Raw genomic sequence first — 21,443 nt, forward strand, 5'->3', positions numbered from 1 at the left:
ATTTATGAGATAGGATTCAAAAACTGTTAAGGAAAATTTGGATTTTTCCTAGAGGCATTTGTAATTTCTGAGAGAGTGGGAAGGATTAATGTTAACTAAATGAATGAACAAAATAAGCAGTAATCTGCTACCCTTTGAAACTAATTAGAAACCATTTTGAGAATACTATATGTTTTATTTTGGTTTACATGGTGAAAAGAAATAGAACCCTAATGGACTGACTCGATAGTGAAATCCTTGAACTCTTACTAAGAACAAGGAATTTTTTTCCTAGTCATTTATTCATTTTTTCTTTCAACAAATAATTGTTGAGGACATATATATACTAGATATTCACTACTCTTGAGGCTGGGCAATGAATAACATAGTCAAAGTCCTTGCCCTCAGATAGTTTACATTCCAGAGGACAGGCAAGTATAGTGATAATACTAGTTAAGATCGTGGATATAATGAGCTTCAGTTTTATCAACTATATACCTGGGATATTGATATTACCTATCTGAAGGTTGTTGTGGAATGAAATGAAAACAAAAACGCATGTGGCAAAAGACCCAGAACAGCCAATCCAGTTCTCCAAATTTGGAGGAGAACAAATTTGTAAGACTGATACAGCTTGACTTCAATCAAGACTTCCTCTAAAGCTACAGTAATCAAGACAGTGTGGCATCAGTGAAAGAATGAAAATATACATCATTGAGACAGAACAGAGAGCCAAGAAATAGACATATATACATGTAATCAATTGATTCTTTGACAGAAGAGCAAAGGCAATACGATAGAGCAAAGATAGTCTTCTTAAAAATGGTGCTGGGAAAACTGGACATCCACATGCAAAAATTGAATCTTAGCACATACTTTATACCTTTCACAAAGATTAACTCAAAATTGATCACAAACCTAAATGTAAAATTCTATGGAACTCCTGAAAGATAACCGAAGAAATCTAGATGACTTTGGGTTTGACAATGACTTTGTTGATAGAACACCAAAGCCACAGTCCATGAGGAAAGAGTTGATAAGCAAGACTTCATTAAAATTAAAAATCTTTGGTTTGTGAAACACACCATCAAGAAAATGAAAAGACAAGCCACAGACTGGGAGAAAGTATTTCTCCAGGACATCTGATAAAGGACTGTTATCCAAAATATATGAACAACTCTTAAAAACTCAATTAATAAAAAAACAAACAACTTGACTTAAAAAATGGATCAAAGACTTTAACAGACATTTCATCAAAGAAGATAATACAAGTGGCAAATAAACATATGAAAAGATGCTCCCCAAAATATATATTATCAGGAAGATGAAAATTAAAACAATGAGATACCACTACACACCTATTAGAATGGCCAAAATCCAGAACACTGACATCACCCAATGCTGGGGAGGATGTGGAGCAACAGGGACTCTGCATTCATTGCTAGTGGGAATGCAAAGTGGTACAGCCACTTTGGAAGATAGTTTGGTGGTTTCTTACAAAACTAAGCATACTCTTACCATACAATCCAGCAATCAGGCTTTTTGGTATTTACCCGAAGGAATTGAAAACTTATGTCCATACAAAAATCTGCCCATGGATGTGTATAGCAGCTTTATTCCGATTGCCACAACTTGAAAGCAAAAAAGATACCCTTAAGTAAGTGAATGGATGAATAAAATGTGGTATATCTAGACAATGGAATATTATTTAGCATTAAAATGAGATGAGCTATCAAGCCATAAAAAATATGAGGGAATATTAAATGTGTATTACTAAGTGAAAGAAGCTAGTTTGAAAAGGCTACATGTTGTATGGTTCCAACCAAATGGCATTTTGAAACAGGCAAAACTGTAGGGATAATAAAAAGCTCAGTGGTTGCCTGGGGTTCTGGGAGGGAGAGAGTGATGCATACATAGGCAGAGCACAGAAGATTTTTAGGGCAGTGGAACTATTCTGTGTGATAGTATAATGATGGATACACATCATTATACATTTTTCCAGACCCAGAGGATGTATAACTGCTAATACTAAACCGTAAAATAAACTGTAGATGTTGGGTGATAATGATGTGTCAATGTAGATTCATGAGTTGTAACAAATATACCACTATGGTGGAGGATGTTGGTAACTGGGGGGAGGTGGTGGGTTGGAAGGCTGTGCATATGTGTGGGACATGCAGTGTATGGGGATACTGCATAACTTTTGCTCAATTTTTCTATGAACCTGAAACTACTTTAGAAAGCAAAATCTGGGGATCCCTGGGTGGCGCAGCGGTTTAGCGCCTGCCTTTGGCCCAGGGCGCGATCCTGGAGACCCGGGATCGGATCCCACGTCGGGCTCCCGGTGCATGGAGCTTGCTTCTCCCTCTGCCTATGTCTCTGCCTCTCTCTTCTCTCTCTCTCTCTCTCTCTGTGACTACCATAAATAATTAAAAAAAAAAAAAAAAAAGAAAGCAAAATCTGTTTTAAAAAATGCATATAAAGAGCTTGGATCAGGGGCGCCTGGGTGGCTTAGTCTGTTAAGCATCTGCCTTTGGCTTAGGTCATGATCCCAGAGTCCTGGGATGAAGCCCTGCCTCAGGCTTCCTGCTCAGCGGGGAGTCTGCTTCTCCCTCTGCCCCTTCTGCTTGTGCTCTCTCCCCACTCTCTCTTTCAAATGAATAATTTTTTTTTTTTAAAGAGCTTCAATCAGTGCATAGAATAAAGGAAGCAATTATTTTAACTATTTAGTAATAATTAGACATTAACAGTAAGGCACATTGGAAAGACAGTACAAAATAACTTTTTAAGGATTGTTAGTAATTAATTGAGGTTTCCTGCTGACTTTGAAAATAAGATTTTATTTTATGATTTTTACAGTGCCACCTCTTTGTTTAATATCTGGACCAAATATGCCCCCCGGCTGCCAGCTGCCTATTACAATGAAAAGCTTCTGAAGGTTGGAGATAGCCTTTGTGAAATGAAAGTAAGTGCCTCTGGAGTAAAAAGGGCCTAAATGAAACTTACTTGGGTAATTATTATTATTTAGTTTGATACGATTCCTGTTTTACATTATTTGATTTTTTTTCTTGGAAAAATATGAATGAATGCTACAAATTTTAATGAGGCACAGTAACCAAAAAAGTGTTTGTTTTTTAATTTTGTAGTTGAGATTCTCCAGAGGTGAGAGATTCCCGAATAGAAAGATAGCTGGCTGGGGTTGGGCAGGCACACAGCCCCTAGTTAACCAGGGTGTGGTAGGTGTCCAACAGGAAATGCTGAGTCATCATGTTCCTACTTCATACAAAGGAGCCCAGACACCACTTCCTGTTATTTTTCACATGGCTGACCTTGCCCAGTGACAACTTTCATGGTTCCTTGCCTTGCTGCTATGTTGTCTGGTTTCCAGTGCCCTGTTTTAATGATTTTCAGCTCCTTAATGTTTTGCTATATGTAATTATAGCAGTTATTCCTTGCATGCCCTGTTTCTTGCTTAGCACTGAGTTCCAAACTGAGCTTGTGCCCAATTTCTGGTTCCTATCAATGCCTGGGTCTTGAATTGCTGTGGACTTGGTTCGGTAAGACCACACCATAGCTGGGTTTTTAGTTAATGATAATGTACATTTTCCCTTTAGGCTCTGGTATAGGCCCCAAACTTTCCAAGGATGATTGTTTGACACATCTAGAATCCTTGGACCAAAAGTTTTTTTTTTTTTTTTTATCCAAAGTGTTCTTAAAGTATTTTCAATGTTTTCTTGAGCTTCAGTTTTTTCAGCTTTGTTCTCCTCCTCCATTTCTATTTTCTGGACTTGAATTTTTAAATTTTTATTTATTTATTTTTTGGTGAAAGGGAAATTTAGCAAATGGAGGATGAGATGTGGAGGAAATTTTATGATGAAGACAATCTATTGTCTGCTGCCAAAATTAGAGCATCAGCTTAGCTTCATGTAATTGGACCGTGGTTCTTAGGAAGTTAAAAATAAAGGAAAACTGTAGACTAAAAAGTTTCTCCAAAGGATAACTATAGAAAGCAAACAAACTGATGGACAAAATCCAACCTGTGAGCTATATTCATGTAAAGTGTAATCACTGTTTTGACAAACATTAGAAGAGTGTTCCCTCTGCTTTTATGCTTCTCCTAAATGTAAGAAGCTGGTGATATACACCACAGTTTGGTGTTGTTTATGGAGTATTTAGGTGAGTGGAGTGGATATTGGTGGAGAGAGGATGGAAGAACATGTTAGAAGTTGGTGATATTTAAGGATTCAGAATATTTCAGATAGAAAGGCCCAGATAGGGTATTGTAAAATTTACTTAAAGGAGTAAGCAAAACATTTTTATCTACTTTTCAATGATGAGAATAGTGGGCTGATAAAGGTATTTAGAATCCTGAAAATGAACTTGAGTTGTGACTTTGGTTCTAGAATCTCTTTATTTTTATTTAATTCCAGTAAAGATCATTTTGTTGGAATAGTCCTGTTTTGAACCTAGTTTTGAATTCATTATATGAATTAAGTTAGAAAGGCAAAGATTCAGAATTAGTGAAGAGTAACAAGTCAATTGAAATAGAAACAAAAGTTTGTGTATCCCTCCTATCGGGCTAGGTAACTCTGCTGGTAGTAGACACCTAGAATAGTTGCTTTTCCTGGAGACAGTTGTAGGGGAGGAAGCTGATGAAGGTGTGCAGTTGACTCATATCCACAACCCTGCTCATCAACCCTGCCCTGAAACTCCAGGTCAACTGTGCCCTGTGTGCTGTAGAAATGAGCCTTAATTTTGTTATGGAAACAGAAGCATGACTTGGGGGGTTACTGGGTGGCTCAGTAGTTGAGCGTCTGCCTTCAGCATAGGGCATGATCCTGGGGTCCTGGGCTAGAGTCCTGCATTGGGCTCCCTGCAGGGAGCCTGCTTCTCCCTCTGCCTATGTCTCTGCCTCTCTATGTCCCTCATGAATAAATAAATAAAATCTTAAAAAAAAAAAAAAGAAGCATGAATTAGGACTAACAAGAATCCTAACTATAACAGTAGCTCAGACTTTTAAAAATTTGTCCTGATGCAGCTTCAGAGACTGTTGACAGAAGAGAGTGAGCATGTTTCCTTGCCTCTCCTCTCTCTTCCTTCCTTCCTTTCTCTTTCTCTCCCTCCTTCCTCCTTTTCTCCTTCCTTTGCTCATCTCCCCACCCCCCCTCACCTCCTTTCTTTTCTCTTTTGGAACTTAGGATGTGTCAGAGAGGCAAGGCCAGTTATGCAACTCATCTGCCTCTCTGAGTAGGTGGATTACCATGACACAGTGATGTTGAATTTTTTGGATTTTGAGTATATATAGATAGATATTACTGCACACACCCTGGTGAATATTCTCATTTTTATATCATCATTATTCACACCCTGGTAAATATTCTCCTCCTTGAGATTGTGATGGCCTTATTTCACAATAGGCTTGTTGGGAGGGGATTAATGTAATTGTGTACATGAAATACCCAGTGCATGTCTTCACATAATATGTGTTTAGAAATGCTAGTGATAACGGTAGTAATAAGGTAGTGGTGGTAGTAAGAGTGTTATAGTAATAATCGGCATTGATACTATTAAGAATAATATGAATATTACCAAATTTTAATAATGATAAGCAAAATGATACTTTGAAACTTTCATCAAGTTCTCTTTTTATTTCCTCCAGGAATATAAACTGGCCCTTTTACAATGCTATGGAAGATATCTTCAGCAGTTCAGTATCAGCTTTGATGAGAATAAAGCAGATGTGAATCAGTTCAAAACTGCTTTTTTTCCAAAAGGCTTTGGAGACCAAGCTGCTGCACATACAGTAAGATGAAAGCAGTAGCTATTTTAGCTACCATTTATGATTAGCCATGTGATGCATTCTTTAGTTGACAGCTTCTAAATGTCTTTCATTTGCTCAGCATGGCATTTGTTTGTGTGCTATAAGTTACTTAATAAATGTTCTTAGTTATGGATAAGAAAGTGTACTTATTAAACTTTGTAAAGATTTTGGAGATTGTGTCACAATAATCACTCATTCTTCCAGCAGATGATTATTATCATTATAATGACTGATATTTGTAGAGTGCTTTTAGTTTACAAAGTGCTTTGGAAAACATATTTGATCCTCGGTAACTTTATGAATTAGATATTATTATTATCCTCATTTTACAAAAGAGAAAAAGAAAGCTAAGGGCACAGTTAGTTAACTAGTGGCTCAGGAGATCAAACATAGATCTTTTAATACAAAAAATGTCATGCTTTTTTCCTAATATAACCAATATTATTGTTATGTTGATTGCTACCATTGATACACAGGTTGAGTGGTTGCCAGGTGCTCGGTACTCTTCTGTATGCATTATATGAATTGTCTCCTTGTAGCTTCATTACAGTCCCAGAAGGTGGGTACTGCAATGCCTCTTTTACAGATGTGGAAACAGGGACTAAGAAATCCAGCCCACTTAAAGCAATGGGCAGAGTTGGTGTTTGAGCCCTAATCAGTCTGATTCCAAAACTATGTTATTCCGAACTTGGTGATTATTCAAGATTTCAGAAACAATATACAGTTTAATAGTGGTTTAAATCTCAAGGCATGTTTGGAGCACTTTGAGCAGTTCAATTTGGCTGTACCATAAGTACATGAATAAGAATACTAGGCAATGTAAATTGGCACCCCGCTGGGAGGAGTACTGGATGAAAAGCTTAGGAGTTTAGACTTTTTAAGGCTCCTTCTCTACCACCCCGGTCCAGGGTCCCGTCTTTTTCTCTTGTACTATTACGTGATTCTGCTTCCACCCAGCCTCTTGGTTTAATACCAGTGTACTGGTGAGCTCCTTCTAGAAAGCTCATATCCTAGATATCTGTGTGGTTCATCTCTTACTTCCTTCAGGTCTCTTGCACTTCATGATTTATTTTTCTTTATATTACTTATTATCACCAGATACACTTTTATTTGTTTATGTTTTTATTGCCTGCCTCCGCTTCTAGAATTTGAGCTTCACGAGGACAGGGACTGCTCTAATCTTTGACCTCTAGTGCCTAGAACAGTGCCGGGTATGTAATACATACTCAATAAAGCTTTACAAAATGAATGAATAAATAAAGTGATATAGTCAGAATGATTAATCTAGAAACACTACTAATAGATTAGAAGGACAAAGACTAGAGGCAGATGGGAAAGCAATGAAGCCAATGGAAGAGTGTGCCAGGAGGACCGTCATGAAAGGCATGAGAAATCTGTGAAGACTTTGGTTTTTTTTTTTTCTTACATGCTAAGTTTGAGGTTCTGGCACACTGTTTCTCAATAAATGTCTATAAAAATAAGTGAGTAAGAGAATGAATGGATTGAAAATGTAGTCCAGTAAGAGCTGGACAATAAACTTAGAGGTCTTGAGAAATTTTGTTAGAGAAATAGATTTTGGAGTTAAATACATAAAAATCATAGATGAAGCAATAATAATGTAAAATTTACTGTCAAGATATTTTTGTGCAAAGATACTTACTCATGTTCTTTAATGATCCCCCTTGTATGTACTGTAGGGAGGCATTATGGTGGGGTTGGTAAGAATTTAGTCTCTAGAGCCAGCCTGCCTGGGTTCAAAGATCTGCTGTGCACTTCCTAATGATGGGATCCTGGAGAAGTTATGTAATTTCTTTGTGTTTTAGTTTCCTCATCTGTAAAACAGAAATAACAATAAGAACTCAAAGAATTGTATTAGGTTTGGCGAGATAATAAAAGAGTTAGAATAGGGCTTGACACTCAAAAAATATGAGGTTTCACTATTGGCTTCTAAGAGAGAGAACATTTTGAAGATAACTATTCCAACATGTACATGCAGTCAATAAATCTCTTTTTTTCTGTGAAACTAGTTATATAATGGCTAGAAATAGTATATATGTATCCTAGTGGGAAATCTCATGTGGTAGAGGAAGGCCCATTTGTATTATTGTGTGTGCACTTCCACACGTTTAGCAGTAGTGATGATTCTCTAGCCAAAATCTCTCTTCTGAGATTTATGTCATGAACATCTCAAACTCCACATATCCTAAACTTAACTCATTCCTCTTCCTCCATAATTGGCACGAGCCACTCCCCCAAGGAGGAAATCACTGTATACTGTTTTCTCTCTCTTACCTCCCACATCTAAATCCTCTTGAATCTTGGGCACCTGAGTGGCTCCGTTGGTTAAGCATCCACCTTTTGCTAAGGTCGTGATCCCAGGATCCTGGGATCAGAGCCTTGCATTGGGCTCCCTGATGAGGGAGGAGTCAGCTTCTCTTTTTGCCCCTCCCCCCACTCATGTTTTTTTCTCTCTCATTCACTTTCTCTCTCTCTCAAAAAAATAAAATCTTAAAAAAATATTAAATCCTATTGAGTCAGATAAAACTTAAATCTTGAGACAAAACTTAAATCTTTCCTTTTTTTGGGGTGTCTGGGTGATGTAGTCAGTTGGGCATCTGACTCTGTTCTGGCTGCAGTCTTGGTCTCCAGTCCTGGGATCAAACCCTATGTCAGGCTCTGCACTTGGGGTTCTGCTTGGGATTCTCTCTCCCTCTCTTTCTGCCCCTCCCCCACCCCACTGTGAACATGCGTGCTCTCAAATCAATCAATCAATCAATCACTTTCTCTTCATCCCTGATCCCAGCACCCATGTCAGGACTGTGTTATCTCTGGACTACCTCAAAGGCCTTTGATTTTTCCTAGCCTCTCTGCTTGTAGCTTTGTGCCCCATCCTCTGCTTTTTATCTTGCACAATTTGTCAGGATTAACTTCTAAACTTCTAAACTATAAATCAAATCATTTTATTCCACTGCCTTTTGGCTAAAGTCCATATTCCTTGGAATGATGTGGAATACACTCCATGTTCTGACCAGGGACTACCTTAATAGCTTAATTGCTCTTTTTTTTTTTTTTTTTGAAGATTTTATTTTTAAGTAATCTCTACACCAACGTGGGGCTCAAACTCAATGGCCCTGAGATCAAGAGTGGCATGCTTCACCATCTGAGCCAGCCAGGTGCCCCAAAGTTTATTTATTTTTTTGTAGTAATTTCTACACCCAACATGGGGCTCAAACTCATAAACTCCCAAGATCAAAAATTGAATGCTCTTCTAACTGAGCCAGCCAGGCATGCCTAATCTCTTTATTTTAAGCTTTTTAACCCAACCTTATAAAAGACTTTCAATTCAGTGACCACAGCAACCACTTTAAGCATTCCTAACATTGCATGTGCCTAGAATGCTTTTCCTTCTGCCAAGAGCAGGAACCATGTCTTCGACCTTGAGTCCCTGTTGCTTTAAGAGGCAAATAGAGGTACGCAACAAACAATTGCTGAATGAATTGTGTAAATGGTAACAGTTGCATCCAAATTAATAAGTTAAAATGCTGTGAAGAATCACAAAATGTGATTCAATTCTATGTTCTTGGAAATAGAATTTTGTACCTTTTTTGACTTTTGAAGTTTTTATGACTAAGGACAAGTAAGCTTGACTAAATGGAAGCTTTGAAGAAACTTGTTTTACCACATTTCTTTCCATATGTCTTAGTCCTTGAAGGCTGTTATAACAAAAATTCATAGACTGGATGGTCTAAATAACATACATACATTTATTTATTTATTTATTTATTTATTTATTTATTTATTATTTATTTATTTATTTATTTATTTATTTATTTATTTATTTATATAACATTTATTTCTCTTAGTTCTGGAGGCTGGCAACCACTACGTTAAGGTGCTAGAAGATTTGGTGTCTGGTGAGGGCCCACTTCCTGATTCATGGATGTCTGTCTTCTCTCTGCGTCCTCATAAGGCAGAAGGCAGTAGGGAGCTCCTTGGGGTCTCTTTTATAAGGGTACTAATCCTGTTCATGAAAGCTCCACCTTTGTGACAGCCTCTCCCGAAAGACCCCATTATCCAAATACCATCACGCTAGGTGTTAGGTTTCAGTGTAGAAAATGTGTGTGTGTGTGTGGAGGGGGGAAGAATTCAAACATTCAGTCTATAGTACTATATAATTTATTTAAGCAGAATCATTTCTGTTTTGCTGTTTCACATTTTAAGAAATACTTTTCTAAGTTGCATAAACCTTATTTATATTCCTATTTATATTTTCCCTGTGTTTCAGTTTCATGCTTTAAGTGGCAAAAATATTTGCAACTATGAGCTGGTCTGTGACAATGATGTGAACCTGCAGAATAAAGATTCTGTGACCCAGTGTCTGCATATTTTGTCCTCTTTAAGACTCATCATGCAGGTGGCTTTGCCCCAGGAGCATCTTTGCTGGATTATCTTCAATGGTATATGTCAATGTCTTCTATTTTTTATCATGACTTTCAGAAAGTTATTTAAATGCCAAATTTGATCATAATTTGATTGGTTAACTTGGTTAAATGGGCGATGGATATTAAGGAGGGCCCTTGTTTTGAGCACTGGGTGTTATATATAAGTGATGAATCACTAAATTCTACTCCTGAAACTAATATTATACTATATGTTAACTAGAATTTAAATAAAAATAAAAACGACAAAAAATTATGTATCCAAATTCTAAAAAATTTCTTATAATATATTAAAATGGTGATGATTATGAAGTTTTTGTTTTTGTCTTTTTATATTTTTGTTGCATTTTAGTTTATCCTTATAAGCAGGGACTTAAAAAGCATGTCTTTGAATTTTCTGCTCAAGGGAGGGTCAGAGGCTGTGGGGATAGTCAGTTTCAGGTGTATAGAAGTGGGGGCCATGGTTAATAAGTAAATATAAATGGAGAAGGATCAAAGGACCACTGCAGGTTAGATTAGTTCTAAGCATCATCCATTTATTGGTCTTTTGCTCAAATACCTAGTCCCGTGACTATTGCTTTCTACATATCAACCTTCTCCTACTTGCTTTTGAGTGAGGAGCTCTGAGAATGTATGTGTATGTGTGTGTATAGTGGATTTATATACATATCTACATTGTATAGATACACATATATACATTATATTGGTCTTGGTAAAGAGTCTTATCTATCAAAATATAGCATCTGCTTTTCTCTTTAAGGAGTTACCATTTAAATTCAATTTAAATTATTTTTAAAGTTACCGTCAGTCACCTGCTTTATTGATCTCTGGATAATTTCTTAAAAGAAAAATGACAGTGTATTCTATGTGTGTAAGACCAGGGCAAAATCACTTAAAAGAAAATGTATTGGATTTTTCCTCATCCATGGCAACTGAAAGTATGTTTCCTAGCCTTTTCCTTCTTCTTCCTCCCCAAATAATTTTTTTTTTTGACATTTTGATTGAAACTGGACCTTACATTTGCTGCCAGAGATGAGTCCGATTTTGGAAGAAATTTTCAGTCCAGTGACTGTTAAGCTTTTGTGCCTGATGGTCTTCAAGAAGATCTGTGATTCCCTGAATAGCTATTACCTTCCTTCCCCCTGAGTTGTTTACATATCCTGGCAGGGACTGAGCAGGACCAGAGGTTCTGTGCTCAAGACAGAGTGGTGGGCCTGAGGGTTGGGTCCTACTCGAGAGGTGGAAATGATGCAATGTAATTCCTTGTCTGCAGTCTTTTTAAGATCACATGCAAATAATCCTAATATTCTAAAAACAAAACAAAACAACAATTTCTGTGTCTTCTAGATGCCTTTATTTGGTGTGTGCTTTTTTATATACATATGGTATCATGCTCTGGATTTTGTTCTGTTTCCTAAATATTTTTTCACTCAATAACATAGTTTTGGAGCCAAACCAGGTTCCTATATGTAAATCTAGTTCATTAAATTCTGCCTGTTGAATTGTATTCCAGATATCCCTACAGCCTTCAAGGTGGGCACCTGGTTTGCCCTACCTCTATAGTTGCACAAATAATTCTGCAGTGAATATCCTTGCACACGTCCTTTTACAAACCTGTGTTAGAGTTTTCCGGGATTTATGTCCAGGATTAGGATTGCTGGGTTGTGGGAGATACATATACTTAGTTTTGCTAATTAGTGTCCCTGTTTTAATGAACTCACCTCAAAGTTATTAAGTACCAGACATTGTTCTAAGTGCTAGGGACATAGGAGTAGGAGTGGACAATAGACAAAAACTCTGTCCTCATGCTTACATAATGCTTCAGGGAGATGATAAACAAATCAAAATTAAATGGTGTGCCAGGTAGTGATGAGTACTATGGAGAAAAACAAAGCTAAGAAGGGGATAGGGAGAGCAGAGGTTGGGTTGGGGCTGGGCTGCTATTTTTTTGGGGGGGGGGCTGCTATTTTAAACAATGGTCAGGGAAGGCGTCACTGAGATGACATTTGAGTAAACACCCGACTGAGACGTCTGGATATTTGGAGGGATGGGCATTCCAACTGGGGGATTAACAAGTGCAAAAACCTTGTAGTTTTAAAAGTTTGGAGTTAAAGTAAAGAAAAATAAATTGGCCTGCAGTCAGTTTATCAAAATACATTTACCTTTTCTATTAGACATTAATACTGATTCTCTTTACTTTTAATTGACTATTACACATACACACTCTTGGTTTCTTAAGATAGTTAACTGATTTTGGTTCTTTTGCAAACTCAAACTGGATGTGTGACTATTGCATAATACCTTACTTCACAACCAACCCAATCCTGACTCATTTCAACCCTCACATAGCCGGATTATTTTGGTGGTGGCCATCTTGGATAAAAAGGAGTCACACACAAGGCAATAAACTCCGTATTAGGGATTTGGTTAAAAATAAAACAAATTTTCAGAGACATCCTGAGATTGTAAAGATTTAGTCTGTGTTCCATTTTATGTCATTTACTCTCTATCAGGCTTCTGCTGTGGAAATTTGAACCATCAAAGGAGGATTCAGGTATAGTTAGGGCATACTAGGTCTGGAAAGGTTAAATCTTATTTTAAAAATACAGAGGGCCCTTGTCATTCTTGAGGGCAGTCTTCTGAGGTCTTCTGAAATTCCCCAGTTCCCATTACTGACATGTTTATACAGACTCCTGGCTAACACCTGAATCACGTGTTCTGCAGGGAGGCATGAGTTTGCTGTGGGTATCCTTACTTGGTGACTTTTAAAATAAAGAAACACAGACAATTTCATTTTTAAAGATTAAGAGCAGAGGTCAATGAAGCCTAGTTGAGGTAAGAACACTGGATTTGAGCTGTTACTAGCCAAGTGGTTTCTTCCTCAGTAAATCTTATGTGAAATAACTAATGCCATGTCGTGGGGGCAGTCACACTAAGAAGGCTGAGTCCTTGAATGTTAAGGACCTATGGCATTCTCTATAAAGTTTATGTTGCTGTAGTTTAAAAGTTTATTTGATATTTTTTTGTCACTTATGTAATTAATGTTTAGTATGCCATGCTTACAAGTGTATTTTAATCAAATGATGTGTATTTTGGAGCAGATGCTGTTTTCTCAGAAGCTTTTAAAGTTTAAGTGTGAACACGGATTTGTAATTGTTGAATTTGGATGGTTATGAATTTTAGATCACATATTTTATAGAAAATATTTAGACTACTTGTCATTATAATTACATGATTTTTAAGGCATGTTACCATCTTTGGGGTATGTTTATAGTATGATAATGTCCTTTATATATAGAGAGAGTTGTCTGGTGATGTTTTTCCCCACCCCTACCTCCATCTCTGCCAGTTTTTTAGCCTTATGGTTTTTTTTAAAATTTATTTTTATTTTTATTTTTTTTTAGCCTTATGTTTTCATTTAATTAATGGCCTGACCAAAAAAAAAAAAAAATTCATACTTGAATGGTCTTTAATAAGAACTGGAAATGCCGTTTTTCACTAGAGTGCTTATAGGACATAATTTAATAAAGGAGTAAATATTATGAGACTGCAAATAAATAAAATGCAACCTATTATACATTTTGATTTTTAAATTATCATGAATTTCCTTGTTTAGTATTGTGCCATTTTGATAAATATGTATTCTAATATTATTGGAGATAAATCTTTAGTTTTTCAATCATAAAGAAACCATAGGCACTAATAGCATTTTGTATGAATTAATAAAAGCACAGGGTACATAAATTATGCTACTAAAATATTATTTTGTTCAATATATTTCAGAACTTAAACTGCCTTTCACATGGGGATAGAAGATTTCCTATGTCAACTTACTTAAAATATGGTCAAATTAGTTTTTTATTTTATTTATTTATTTAAAGATTTTATTTATTCATGAGAGACAGAGAGAGAGAGAGAGAGAGAGAGAGGCAGAGACACAGGCAGAGGGAGAAGCAGGCTCCATGCAGGGAGCCCGACGTGGGACTCGATCCCAGGACTCCAGGATCACACCCTCGGCCGAAGGCAGCGATAAACCACTGAGCCACCCAGGGATCCCTCTAATTAGTTTTTTAAATTATTTGGCTGCAAGTTACAAAAAAATTGTAATGATTATAACTAACTCTCTAATAACCATTACCAGACTTTTTCATAAGATAATAGCACTTGTTTTAGGAACTACAGACTTAAACTATAGAAATTAGAATATAAAATTTCCCATTATGTAACTGTAAAACATGTTAACAATCTTTTTCTTTCTTTAGGTACCATTTACATTTACACCATTTGCAGAAAACTGATGGTCATAGGTCAGTCTTCCAAGGTATGAAATTTACTGACAAAATATCTTACCCCGTATTTCCTGTTCTTCTCAAGACTTTTTTTTTCTCAAGACTTTTGTTAGCACATTTGAGTGCTCAACAAAATTATTGAATCATATAGCAGTATTTAATAAATATTTGTCATATAGTTTTCCTGTTCTTTTGTTTTAACATGATCATCTGTGAAAATAAAAATCTAAAAAAAGACAATAAAGTATTAATGAAAAAAAAAAACAAATTCCTAAAATTGATAGGTAATCTCCAGTGTCCCTCAGTCTCCCAGATTAGTCATTACTTGTCAACTTGATACTAAACATCCCTCTGGTAACTATATCTTTAGGTAGGGTGACCATCCATCCTGGCTTGCCAGGACAGTTCTGGTTTATGTCCGTTGTCCTAGAGTAATTATTAATAGTACTCCTTTTTGCTCTTTAAAGTATTCTGGTTTGGGTGATAAAATATGGTTATTCTATTTATATATGCTATGAAGTTTGGACTTCATTTTCTTCGAACAGCTTGGACCTTTTTAATGGCCCATATGCTTGTTGGGTGAATATCTACCTAAACACTGTCCCAGTTATGAGCTGAGGGTAAAGGGCCTTTGTTTTATAATAAGATCTGTACTTACTGGTACTTACTGCTCAGTTTTAGCTTGATGAAGTGGCTGACACTTCTATTGACTTCCCTTCAATGTGGGTAGCACTTCTGTCTGTAGGAGACATATTTATTCCCTGTGTCAATGTCCAGTCATTGGAATATAGGCCAAGAATGGAGAATACACTCCCACTGAGACCATGCTTGAATTGTTTCTGGTGTCTGAAACATTATTACTTTATATTTCTTTAATGCATGCAAAACCTTATGCTGAATATTCTAACAGTGCAGATACTTTTTTTTTTATTTCTTCAAGATATAGCCAAGTATCCTAAAATTTGACAATGCTTAAGAAATAGAAATGGAAAAAAAAAAAAAAGGAAATAGAAATGGAAGCAAAGGTACTTGCATGCTCAATGCATAACATTAATTATGTGTTCTCTCTCTGTTTTGTTCCTCAAATTTAAAGGCTCTATTACTGACAGTGACTTGAGCAAGCTCTGTGCCAGTGTTTTGAATGTAAATTAAAATGAGGGGAGACTGTCTCATGAATAATGTAAATCTGGCCTACACACTATTCCAACAATTCTACATTCAGTTCCAGATGATTTCCTAAAGATAATTTGCATACTCCTATTGCACTTGCTGTAGCAACAAATACTGCTGCACAGAGTCATCATAGTTTGGTCTGTTACAGCATTTGTCTGCCAAAGTCTTGAAGGGCAGAGATATCTGTGTCAAAATGTAACTGTTAGTGTTTGTACTTGTTAATGCTGAGAGAATTTTAGTTTAATGTGATAGTTATTTTAAAATAATTTCTTATTTAGATCCTATGTAAGACTTGTCCTCTCCCTTCTATTGAATTTGAGCTTTTGTCTGACAAAATAAAGACTGAGGAGGATAGTTCTATAGTCCCAGTCTTATGGGATAGGAATGTAGGGAGTGAGAGATGCAAGAATTTTTGGGGTGGTGGGTGCAGTTGGCATTTAAAGATTGGAATGAGATTCTTTCAGTTTGTTCACTATAATAAGTTTCAAGGAAATTGATAATTTTCACTCAGAAATTCCCTCAGTCAGTGAGTTGATTCCTGAGCTGAGGCTATAAATGAACTTGATGGGTCCATTTAATGAGGAAAAGCCCTTGGAGGTCCAGCCACATCTGAGTACTTCTGGGTATGAGGGATCCTGATTCTCTCTCTTTTTAAAAAATATTTTATTTATTTATTCATGAGAAACAGAGAGAGGCAGAGACACAGGCAGAAGGAGAAGCAGGCTCCCAGTGGGGAGCACCATACGGGACTCTCTCCCAGGACCCCAGGATCACGACTTGAACCAAAGACAGACGCTCAACCACTGAGCCACGTAGGCACCCAGAGGGATCATGATTCTGTAGCAGTTTTAGAGTTTGAATCTGTTGTAGCTTACAACAGAAAGAGAAACAGACATGGGATCCTCGGGCTTTTCGTGGTATCATCCTAGAGTAATCTAAACTCCTATTCCTGTCGGCTCTAGACATGATGGCTACCTCATTGTTGATATTATTGATTCCTTACTATGAATTGGCTATTGTGTAACAGGCTTTGCATATATAATGTTCAGTACCATCTTATGATGTGGGCACCACCATCATCTTCATAATTTGTTGAATGAATGCCTACCATTTATCAGGTATGCTGCTAAGCACTTTCTTCACATATTATCTCATATAAGCCTCATGCCACCACTTTGAGAAAGGTGCTACTATTACCTTTATCTTAAAGATGAGGAAGCTGAAGCTCAATGTCTCACAGAGAAGTGTAACTGAGGCCAGTGCCGCAGTATACTGCCTCGCAACACCATTAGAGTAACGCATGTCTGTTGACTATGTTTAATCCTATCATGACCCATCCTATTTTGGTTCACCCACTCAAATGGAGGACCCATGTAGGTGGATTAATAGTTTTTGACATGAAGTGTGTATTCCTGAAGATATTCTGAAGACCCGAACTGACCAGGGATTTTTCTCTAGAGGAAACACTTACCTTTGTGCTCAGACAGGTCACCAGTATAACCTTACGGAATGGAGGGAGGACAGATTTATGAAGCCTCTTTCCCTAAAGACATCTAACAACATGGCTTTCACTTATAGTATTTATTTATTTATTTATAATTTAATTCTTAAGTTTCTTTTTATTTTAAAGATTTTATTTATTCATGAGAGACACAGAGAGAGGCAGAGAAACAGGCAGAGGGAGAAGCAGGCTCCCCGGACCCTGGGATCACGACTGGCACCAAAGGCAGACGCTCAACCACAGAGCCACCAGGTGTCCCTCCTTTAAGGTTTAATCTGTAGTTAAGGTTAATCTGAAGCATTTAAAACTCTATGGTACTCAGCAAACAGAATATCTACTCATTCTAAAAAAGTTGATTTTTGTTCCCTTTTGCTACAGAACTGAAATGGTTTGGTAAAATTTTGTAGCATGAAAATTATTATTATTGTCAAATTATTCCATGTACCATTTTTATTATTATTATTGTCAAATTATTCCACGTACCATTATGTAGACTTCAAATCCCACTTTGAAATGTTTCTTAGTGTTGTTTGCATCCAGTGCTACACACTGACATAAATGATGCTGCAGTGCCATCCTGTGGCTGAGCTGATTAATCGTGTGTGTTTTTCCTATGCAACACCTGAGCCATGCCCTTGCAGGGTTCTTATAACTTGGTTTTTCACATTTTTTTTCCCCTATGAAGAGAACAGTTTGCTGAAAGCACATCAACTTTTTTTTATTAATAGAAATTGTTCTTCCTAGCTTTTAGGGGCAAGAAAAAAGTCTGCAAATTAAGATTTGTTTTGTTTTTTGTTTTGTTTTAGAAATGGCTTTTCATTTTTAAACCTGACACTTTTCCAGAACCCCAAGTAGGATGATGGGTTTTCAGAACTCCCCCTTTGTCAAGGCTGCCCCACATAGTGGATAGATCGCAGCTGTATTTGGGAGTCCAAAGACCTGAATTCTATCCCCAGCTCTGTTGCTTACTAGCAGTTCAACCTCTTAGACGGTCCCTTCTGGCACTAAGATATGTTGTTGGGGTCTTTTATTCTAAGTCTGAGTGTGAACCCAAATATAATGGTAGCGTTGGTGACTGAAGCTATTTTTATTTTGAAATGTGAAATTTCTAATATTAGGGATCCCAAGGGGTTTTGAAAAGATATGTGAATTTAAAGGGAGAAAATTTATGCATGGTTCGATCCCATATCCCCACAAACCACAACAGTCCATATGCAAAAATCCACAATAGAATTTTAGTGCAGCAAATGTGAGAAAACTCGTTTGGGTGACTGTTAATTCCACCTCAGTTCACAATGTGGCAAGGTTGGCAAACAACAATGACAATAACAAAAACAACAAGAAAGCAACCCCGGGCCCACTTAGTAGAGATGTAGTATTCATTTTACTGTGGAGAAGTCATGCACTGTAAAGGTCTTTGGCAACCTGGAGCAAAGCCACAGGAGACTAGCCATGATGGAGAAGGGAAGTGCAGGCCTAGGAGATACAAAAGCGCCCAGGGATATTTGCCCTGGAGAGAGAGATGGGGGAGAAAACAGGATACATAGGTGTTTTCTAATTCATGGAAGGCTGTAACCTGGGAGTGGACTTGGGGCGGTTTTATGCTGTTCCAGAAGGCATGACCAGAACCAATGCACTGGAAGTATATCGAGGTGAATTTCATTTCAGATATAGGAAACACTTTTCATGTTTTAGAATCGCCTTCCGACACCATGTGGCATGTTCCTTGTCACTAGATATGAGAACGCTTGGACAGGGAAGGTATAGGACATCTGGTTGTGGTGCTGGTGATACTGGAGGGGATGAAATTAGATTGACTTTCAGCCCTCTGATTCTATGGCTACTTGACACAGTTCCACATTAGTACCATTAACTGGAGCTTTTTAATGAAAATCAGACAGTCAATGGATTTCAGTCATTTCAAGACTTGACTATTTTAGACATATTTTTCCTTAATTACTTCCTCAATTATTGAAGGCCGAATTTGTTACCAGAAGAAGGACTTTATTCTGTTGTCCAAATTTATTATTGTTATTTTCTTGAGAATCTCAAATACTTGTTAGCTCTCCTATGTTGTTGGTTCTGCCGACTTTAAGGTTTCTACTGAATTCAATTAATAGCACTTGGGGATATCTGCTATGAACCTGGTACTCTTCTAGGTGCTGGTGATGGAGTAACAAGGTAAGTAACAAAGTAATAAGATTCTTATTTTCAAAGAGACTGCAGTCTCACTTTGGAACTGCACACATGAGCATATTAATGGAATTGGATGGAATGTAAGTATATAGAGATATAAACATGTATGTAAATTACCTCCTACACTGCTGTTGACACTTGACAGATATTAATAAAAACGAGTCGAGTTCATGGCACTTTAGGAGCTAAGAAGGAAGACATTCTAAAATAGTTAACTTGAAAATTTTGAGTTCTTTAAATTATTCCTTTACTTTTTAAATGCTTATTTTTTTCTTGCCTCACTGTTTATGGTCTTTTGGGTTTAAGCAGTCAGCAACCATACTCACAACTTATAATTTGATTATATTGGATAGAAATCAGCATGGTTAGCTTAAAATGAAAATACATTCGAGTGTGCTCCTTTTTCCTCAGGCCTTAGAATACCTCCTGTGGGCCAGTATGTGTATGGAGTTCTCGGTGCCACTCCTGTCTGTCAGGTACCTGACGTGGAGAGCTACTCTTTACACTGCCGTCTGCCAGTGCTACTATGACTCCCAAGCTGGCATTCATGGAGAGGTAGGCCACTTTTCAATCTCAGGATTCCAATATTTAAAAATATGAGCTACTCAGCATTTTGTTCTTCAGATGCCCAGCAACACAAACACAGACAGAATCCAAAGAATTGCATTGGAGCAAAGATAAAAGTCCTGGCCAGGGTTTAGTTGCAGAAATGTGCTTGGCTTCTCCCTTGTGTTGAACCTTGGGCTCTGCATTCTGCTCTCTCCTTTATTCTCTGTTCACATTCACCTTCTTTGTCCCCTTTCTGAATAAGATTTTGGCTATCCTACCTTCCTCATTGGATTCTTGTATACAAGTCACTTTCCTTCCCTATTTAGTTTTATATTTTATATTTATATAACCCCACAGTCCATTTGTTTTGCTTTTCTCTGCTTCCAGCTACCATTTGTTTAATACACTCTATTTCTTGTTTTTCTTTCTTTTCCTGTATATCTTTTAGACCGAATACTTGGAATGTAACTTATCTGTTAGGAGTACCTATTGGCCTATATGGTACCTCTGTGTAGATGAAAAAAGACATCCTTTCTACAGCACATGGTACCTGGCTTGTCAATAGATGAGGGCTTGGTGAGTATTAGAAGTAGGCGCCCCTTCCTTTAGGCCAGCACATCCCTGTACCAGTGTGCGTGGTCTGTTGAGTGCAGTGGGGGGCTGGATTTTGGCCCTTACTCAACCTCTTGGCTGTAGCCTTATGCAGGACAGAGCCTTCACAGCTGTACAAATCTTCTTTTCATATCCTGTTCACAGCCATCTGGCTAGTTAATGGCTTTTTTACATTTAGTGTTTTCTGCCCAAATTAATTCTGAAGGATTGGATGGTAGTAGCTCATCCTATATAGCCTAATATAGCCCTTGTGGGTACATTTTCTAGCCCAAGATACATTCTAAAAACTACTCACCATGCATGTACAGTTAGTTGGCATATTTCTGTAGCTATTAAAATGGTATACACAGTTTTGACTATTTGATTCCTGTTGGAATTCTTCCTTATTGGGAAATTTAACCCTTCATGTATGTTATGTCTAGAAGCATCTTCATAAAAAATGATAAATTATAGATGAAATATTTCAAAGAAATGGTAAAATGAGGGAAGCCTGGGTGGCTCAGCAGTTTGGCGCCTGCCTTCGGCCCAGGGTGTGATCTTGGAGTCCTGGGACTGAGTCCCACATCAGGCTTCCTGCATGGAGCCTGCTTCTCCCTCTGCCTGTGTCTCTGCCTCTCTCTCTCTCTCTCTCTCTGTCTCTCATGAATAAATAAATAAAATCTAAAAAAAAAAGAAATGGTAAAATGAATTCTATAAATTGAACTATAGAGAATCATAATAATAATCATAATCATGATCTGATTAAATAAGCAGTACTGCCTTCTTCCTTCGTTTTGTCCTCAGATATTAGTAAATACTTCCTATATACTGGGTACTAGAGATATAAAAATAAATAAGAACCTTTAAGAACTTCATAATTTAGTGGACAGCTGACTAAATAATAT

At 37.1% G+C, this 21,443-nt stretch overlaps 1 protein-coding gene and 1 long non-coding RNA gene across 15 annotated transcripts in view; one reads left to right on the forward strand and one right to left on the reverse strand.

Moving 5' to 3' along the window:
* Nucleotides 1–21,443, reverse strand: part of LOC112654410 (uncharacterized) — a 48,452-nt gene that overhangs the window by 26,039 nt on the left and 970 nt on the right. For both annotated transcript variants that reach the window (XR_003133017.3, XR_004805243.2), the window contains exons 3-4: nt 15,187–15,267; nt 7,461–7,632 (exon numbers count right to left, since the gene is read on the reverse strand). This is a non-coding gene — a long non-coding RNA (uncharacterized LOC112654410). The remainder of the gene's footprint in view (nt 1–7,460; nt 7,633–15,186; nt 15,268–21,443) is intronic.
* Nucleotides 1–21,443, forward strand: part of CFAP54 (cilia and flagella associated protein 54) — a 291,046-nt gene that overhangs the window by 5,903 nt on the left and 263,700 nt on the right. For all 13 annotated transcript variants that reach the window (XR_003133016.3, XR_003133013.3, XR_003133014.3 and 10 more), the window contains exons 2-6: nt 2,839–2,944; nt 5,639–5,782; nt 10,086–10,257; nt 14,502–14,560; nt 19,810–19,953. Coding sequence is in view for 9 of the 13 variants with exons in the window: in XM_025438907.3 (XP_025294692.3) it covers nt 2,839–2,944; nt 5,639–5,782; nt 10,086–10,257; nt 14,502–14,560; nt 19,810–19,953 (625 nt within the window). In the remaining 4 variants the exon portion in view is untranslated. The remainder of the gene's footprint in view (nt 1–2,838; nt 2,945–5,638; nt 5,783–10,085; nt 10,258–14,501; nt 14,561–19,809; nt 19,954–21,443) is intronic.

This window comes from Canis lupus, chromosome 15 (assembly GCF_003254725.2).
Source record: "Canis lupus dingo isolate Sandy chromosome 15, ASM325472v2, whole genome shotgun sequence".
Lineage (NCBI taxonomy): Eukaryota > Metazoa > Chordata > Mammalia > Carnivora > Canidae > Canis > Canis lupus.